The 6638-nt window shown below is 44.5% G+C and overlaps 1 protein-coding gene across 1 annotated transcript; it reads left to right on the forward strand.

The window, feature by feature from the left end:
* The first annotated feature begins 450 nt into the window (after nt 1–450).
* Nucleotides 451–5417, forward strand: TAS2R5 (taste 2 receptor member 5). The gene is given in 6 exon segments (XM_088831892.1): nt 451–567; nt 1924–1966; nt 4546–4639; nt 4641–4814; nt 4816–4966; nt 4968–5417. Coding segments are annotated over 6 exon segments (1029 nt in total).
* The last annotated feature ends 1221 nt before the right edge of the window (nt 5418–6638 follow it).

A 6638-nucleotide genomic window follows, 5' to 3' on the forward strand; every position in this document is an offset into this window, starting at 1 on the left:
GCTGCCGTCTGTAGGGTCGCACAGAGTCGGCCATAACTGAAGCGACTTAGCAGCAGCAGCAGGTCTCCTATCTGCCAGGTCCCCTCACTACCATTTACTTTTTCTGCCCCAGCATTGCTGCTGATGCTTATATTTTTATACTGATCCTTGCTGCACACAAGCCATGGAGGATGATGTAGTTTGGCACTTCCTTCTCCCTGCAAACACCTAAATTCCAGTACCCAAGACATGGTACCAACCCAAGAGAGCAAGAACTTCACCTCTTCATAAAGTGGTGGGAAAGAAGCTGGAAAGACAATAAATATATGTATATTGATAGTTTTGGTTACACATGCTTATTAGTAACATGCTTAATTTGCTCAATTTCTGAATGTTTAGACTCATACAGTGTATTAAGAGAAGAATTAATTTGCTCAGGTGAACAGCTGCTATTGGCGAGTTGCCTTCTAGATGCCTTCTGATGGCGACGTGGGCACAGTTCTGGGAAGCATTGAAAAAGGCTGTGTGCAGGAGAGGTTGAGTCCCCGAGATATGTCAGATCTAGGAGATGGAGCTGGACTGAGTCTGGTAGCTTGTAGATGGAAGGCAATTTTTGGATATAAGTGTCAGATCTGAGTCTGAAACCAAAGTCTTTTAGCTGCTTCTTCCTTCTTCTCATGGCTTTCATGCTTTGGCTAGCCTCTCTGCCATCATCTCCAGCTCTTCCTCTGCTGAACCCACCCCTGGCTCATCTCTGAGATACTCATGGCTGCCTTTACATATTGGGCTTCCCTGGCAGCTCAGCTGGGAAAGAATCCACCTGCAATGCAGGAGACCTTGGTTTGATTCCTGGGTTGGGAAGGTCCCTGGAGAAGGGATAGGCTACCCACTCTAGTATTCATGAGCTTCCACTGGTGGCTCAGACGGTGAAGAATTTGGCTGCAATGTGGTGAGACCTGGGTTCGATCCCTGGGTTGGGAAGATCCCCTACAAGAGGGTATGGCAGCCCACTCCAGTATTCTTGCCTGGAGAATCCCCATGGACAAAGGAGCCTGGTGGGCTACAGTCCATGGGGTCACAAAGAGTTGGACAGGACTGAGCGACTAAGGACATTTCGATTATAATGGTTAGGAGGAATCAGACCTATTGAAGAATTCTATGGAAGGTGTCCACGACATGGGAGGGAGATCGAGTCAGCCCTTACTCTAGAAAACTGCCAGTAATAAAATTCACTTACTGTAAAATTAACTTTTTATAATTAACTTACTGTAGAGTTAATGAAATTTCTGTTCTCAACTCTTTTTCTTATTTCTTCTTTAAGTTTGAAATAAAATGAGAAAGTAATGTGAAAAACAGAATAGAAACCAGAGCTGTTGCTCTCTAAGCAATGCTAAGTGCTTGTTTTGTTAAACTCCAGATGTCAAAACTGAGTTTTCATGTTTTGAATGGAAAGGATCACATTTTTCTAAATTATTATAGGTAATCCAATTCTCTTTGCCAGTGTAGACTATGTATCCCCTGATGAAATGAAGTTAAAAAAATAGCTGTGATTTTGAAATAATGAGTGTTAAAAAGACTTGAACTTTGTGTTAGTTGCTAGATGTTTTTTAGACAAACATTTTTCTCATTAGAGTTAACTAATTATCTCAGTTCTCCATGTGGATTAGCCTTTCTTAATACCACTCATAATCTGTCAAGAAACCATCTTTTGGTTTCTGGTGATTTTTTTTTTCTGAGGCGAGACTGGGCTTTCTGGATCCATGTCAGTGGCTACCCTGCTTTGCCTGAGGTTCCACGGCCCAAGACCTGGAGTGCGGCAGGTCGGAGAGCAGGAGAGTTGCACCTGAAAAATCACCATAGAAGCCCTGCTCTTGGAGAGGTTCACGCCTCATCCCAGCTCTCTGACCAGTGGCCGTTGTGGTCTTCCCCTTTGCCTCTCCACAGCTGCAGGCGGAGTTCTCGGGTGCCAGGCCCTCAGGGGGGTGGGGTGAGGCACAGCACGTGCACCCTGGACGCGGGGACTGCTCACTGCTGTGTTCCTGTGCCTGCCACACTGCCTGGCACCCGATGAGCACTCTGTGTGTCTGACCTAAGTGAACTGAAATCCAGTCCTACAATCCATTATATTTTTAGTGGGACAGCTGAGACCTCGAGAGGGTGGTGGCTCACTTGCAGCTTCATAGAGTGCCCCAGGTGCTGCTGGGACGTGGAGCAGAACTCTTTTTACTACACCCGTGCTGCCTTCCGAAGGCGCCAGCCTGGCCTTTCCCCTTCTCTTCAATCCAGTTCCACTGTCTTCTCATTCCCTTTATAGTCGTTTCCAGCTTGTATCGAATACCATGCTGGTTTTCTGTTCTCTGCACAGCAAGACAAGTTTAGCAGCTTAAAGCAGCATACTTTTATTGTGTCATGGTTTCTGTAGATTAGGGTTCCAGCACAGCCCAAGTGGGCCCTCTGTGCAGGCTTCTCAAAAACCACAGTTAAGATGTTGGTTGGACTGTGTGCCTTCTGGAGCTCAGGGTGCTCTTCCAAGCTCTTGGTTATTGGCAGGATTCAGTTCTTTGCATTTGTAGGATGAGGTCCCATTTTCTTGTCAGCTGTCGGATGGGGGTGTCAAGTCTAAGCATCTCGGGGCCTCCAATAGTTCCTCAACATGTAACACTCTCATAACATGGCAGCTGGACTCTTCAGGGCCAGCAGAAGGGCTCAGTTCCTCCTCCAAGACATTAACTGATTAAATCAGGTGAATCTCCTTTTTGATTAACTCAAACTTGACTGATTAGGGCCTTTATTACATCTGCAAAAGCCCTCTGTCTTTGCCATGTTATATTGCCTAATCACAGGAGTGACATCCCGTGTTATTCATAGCTCTACACCTGCTCAGGAAGGACTGATGCTAAAGCTGAAACTCCAGTACTTTGGCCACCTCATGCGAAGAATTGACTCACTGGAAAAGACTCTGATGCTGGGAGGGATTGGGGGCAGGAGGAGAAGGGGACGACAGAGAATGAGATGGCTGGATGGCATCACCAACTCGATGGACATGAGTTTGAGTGAACTCCGGGAGTTGGTGATGGACAGGGAGGCCTGGCGTGCTGTGATTCATGGGGTCGCAAAGAGTCAGACACGACTGAGCGACTGAATTGAACTGAACTGAACACCTGCTCAAGGATTATTCAGGGTGTGTACACCAAGGGGTGGGAACTTTGGGGGCCAGTTTAGAATTTGGCCTCTCACAAATACATCTGCTTTTGGCTTGTCCCAAAGAAGTTGGAATCTGAATAAAGGAAGCACTTTCCCTGTATTTCTTGATAACTGTGCTAGTCTTTTTTCCCCCTTCTTTGAGCCCATCTCCTTTCTCTTAAGATTTTAATGTGAGATATACGCTAAGTCAAGTGTGTGTGGATAATTGATCATAAGGGCAGATGACCTCAGAGATCCTGATTAATAGTAATGGTTTCTGTACCCTATCTCCTGTATATTTTTTTATTATTTGCCACTTAAGTGAAATATGTTCTGATTCTCTGATTGTTTTCTTTCCCCGGATTCCCCTAATTCTGTCTTTAATAATAAAATATATTTTGAAGTTCTGAGTTTATTCAGCTTTCATGCTTACATGTTCAAAGTTCTTTTTATGAAAATAGAATTTCTTTTTTATATGAACAAGCTCACATCTGGCATGGTACAGAATCTAAGAATGTTTTGATTTGGTCTCTCTTGTTGATGTGCGTATATGCTAAGTTGCTTCAGTTGTGTCCAACTCATTGTGACCCCATGGACTGTAGCCCATCAGGTTCCACTATGCATGGGATTCTCCAGGCAAGAATACTGGAGTGGGTTGCCATTTCCTATTCCAGGGCGTCTTCCCAACCCAGAGATCAGACCTGTGTCTCTTATGTCTCCTGCATTGGCAGGAGGGTTCTTTATCACTAGTGCCACCTGGGAAGCCCTTATTATATGATGTGTTAGTATCTAATGTTAACCCAATATCCTTGAGAGGAGACTTGGTGTCTGTGATCTTTCAAATGTCTTGTTTCAGGGTTTGTTCTGTGTTCATTCATGTGAATGCAAATACAGAGAGATTTGTAACTTCTAAACTCTTTGCTCCTGGTCAGAGCTGTTCAGTCTATGCTTGAGAAAAGATTGCAGAAGGGTAAGACCAAATCCTGATGCTAAAGCTGAAGCTCCAATACTTTGGCCGCCTCATGCGAAGAGTTGACTCACTGGAAAAGACTGATGCTGGGAGGAATTGGGGGCAGGAGGAGAAGGGGACAACAGAGGATGAGATGGCTGGATGGCATCACCGACTCGATGGACATGAGTTTGAGTGAACTCCGGGAGTTGGTGATAGACAGGGAGGCCTGGCGTGCTTTGATTCATGGGGTCGCAAAGAGTCAGACACGACTGAGCGACTGAACTGAAGACCAAATCCAGATTTTGTGATCTAAGAGCTTACCTTGAGTGTGGTATCACCTTCAGGGAATCTGCAGTGTAGCCAGGAGCTGTATACACCTATCTGCACTAAAGCAGAACACCTTCTGCAACAGCAGTGAGAGACTTCCCCAGCCACACCGACCTCTATCCTAGGACTGCTGATGCTGGTGGCAGTGGCTGAATCTCTCATTGGCCTCATTGGAAATGGAGTTCTTGTGGTCTGGAGAGTCCTCATATAACCTCATTGTCTTGGGCCTGGCGGTCTGTCGGTTGCTTCTACAATGGTTGATTATGGTGGACTTAAGTCTGTTCCTGCTTTTCCAGAGCAGCCATTGACTTCGCTATCTCAGTGTCTTCAGGGTTCTGGTAAGCCAGGCCAGCCTGTGGTTTGCGAGTTTTCTGTGTCTCCTATTGTAGGAAGATCATGACCGTTGAACACCCTGTCTCCTTGTGGCTGAAGCAGAGGGCCTGTTACCCGAGTTGCTGGTGCTTTCTGGTGTACTTCACGATCCATTTGTTACTTATAGTCAGGGGTAGCTTAGACTTCTCCAGTTCCTTCCCAAGGAAACAGCGATATCTTATGGCCCATTTCACACTGGCACTATATATGTATATTACAGCTCAGTACAGGAAGTATGATGCCTTTCATGATGTTTCCTGTTTCCTCTGGGCTGCTGATTGTCTCTTTGTATAGACACCACAGGAAGATGAAGGTCCATACAGCCGGTGGAAGAGATGCTCAGGCCGAGGCTCACATCACTGTCCTGAAGTCCTTGGGCTGTTTCCGTGTACTTTCCATGGTCTACATCCTGGCCAGTCCCTTCTCCACCAGCTCCAAGACTTTTCCTGCGGATCTCATCACTCTATTCATCTCTGAGACACTCAAGGCAGCCTATCCTTATCTTCATTCTGTCATACTGATCATGGGGAACCCCAGGATGAAGCAGACATGTCAGAGAATCCTGTGGTAGACTGTATGTGCTGGTAGAGCCCAGGGCCTGTGAGCTGGAGAGAGAGGAGTGGTCAGGAGACTGTTTTGAGATAATTTTTTGATAGCTCTCCCAAAGAGGACTGATGTAAAAAAATTTTTTTTTCTATTGAAGTATAGTTGCTTAACAATGTTGTGTTAGTTTCAGGTATACACAGAGTGATTCAGTTATACATATACATGTATCTATTCTCTTTCAAATTCTTTTCTCATTTAGGCTATTACACAATATTGAGCAGAATTCCCTGTGCGATACATTAGGTCCTTGCTGGTTATCTGTTTTAAATTTACCAGTGTGTACATGTCAATCCCAAACTCCCAATCTGTCGCTCCCCCAAACTCTTTCCCCCTGGTAACCATAAATTTGTTCTCTTAAGTCTGTGAGTCTGTGTCTCTTTTGTAAATAAGTTCGTTTATATCAATTTTTTCTTTTTAGATTCTGCTTACTAGCTCAGCTGCCTGCAATGCAGGAGACCCCGGTCCAATTCCTGGGTCAGGAAGATTCACTGGAGAAGGGATAGGCTACCCGTTCTAGTATTCTTGGGCTTTCCTGGTGGCTCAGGTGGTAAAGAATCCTCCTGCAATGCAGGAGACCTGAGTTTGATCCCTGGGTTGGGAAGATCCCCTGGAGAAGGGAAAGGCTGCCCATTCCAGTATTCTGGCCTGGAGAATTCCATGGACTGTATAGTTCATGGGGTCACAAAGTTGGACATGACTGAGTGACTTTCACTTTCACTTTTTATAAGTGGTATCATATATTTGTCTTTCTCTGTTTGACTTATTCCACTTAGTATGACACTCTCTAGGTCCATCCATGTTGCTGCAAATGTTGTTACGTCATTCTTATTGAAAAAAATTTTTTATTGGAGTATAGTTGGCTTACAATGTTATGTTAGTATCAGGTGAATAGCAAAGTAAATCAGTTACACACATTCAGATATCCACTCTTTTTGCAGAGTCTTTTCCCTTATAGCCATTACAGGGTATTGAGTAGATTTCCTTGTGCTGTACAGCAGGTTCTTATTATCTATTTTATAGTGTGAATATTTCACCCTTTTTAATGGCCGAGTAAAAACTTTCCTTCTTTAACACTAAATCAACAAATGGGAAATAGAAAATACAGAATAAAAATCAGTAGTATTTCTCTCTTGACAATATGAAGTACATTATTTTCATGTATTATAGAAATCAAGGCTGGGGCTTCATGTTTGGTAAAAGAAGTGTTATGTTCTGTTTA

Source organism: Moschus berezovskii, chromosome 3, assembly GCF_049115385.1.
Source record: "Moschus berezovskii isolate FMDL1 chromosome 3, NW_MosBer_1.0, whole genome shotgun sequence".
Taxonomy (NCBI): Eukaryota; Metazoa; Chordata; class Mammalia; order Artiodactyla; family Moschidae; genus Moschus; species Moschus berezovskii.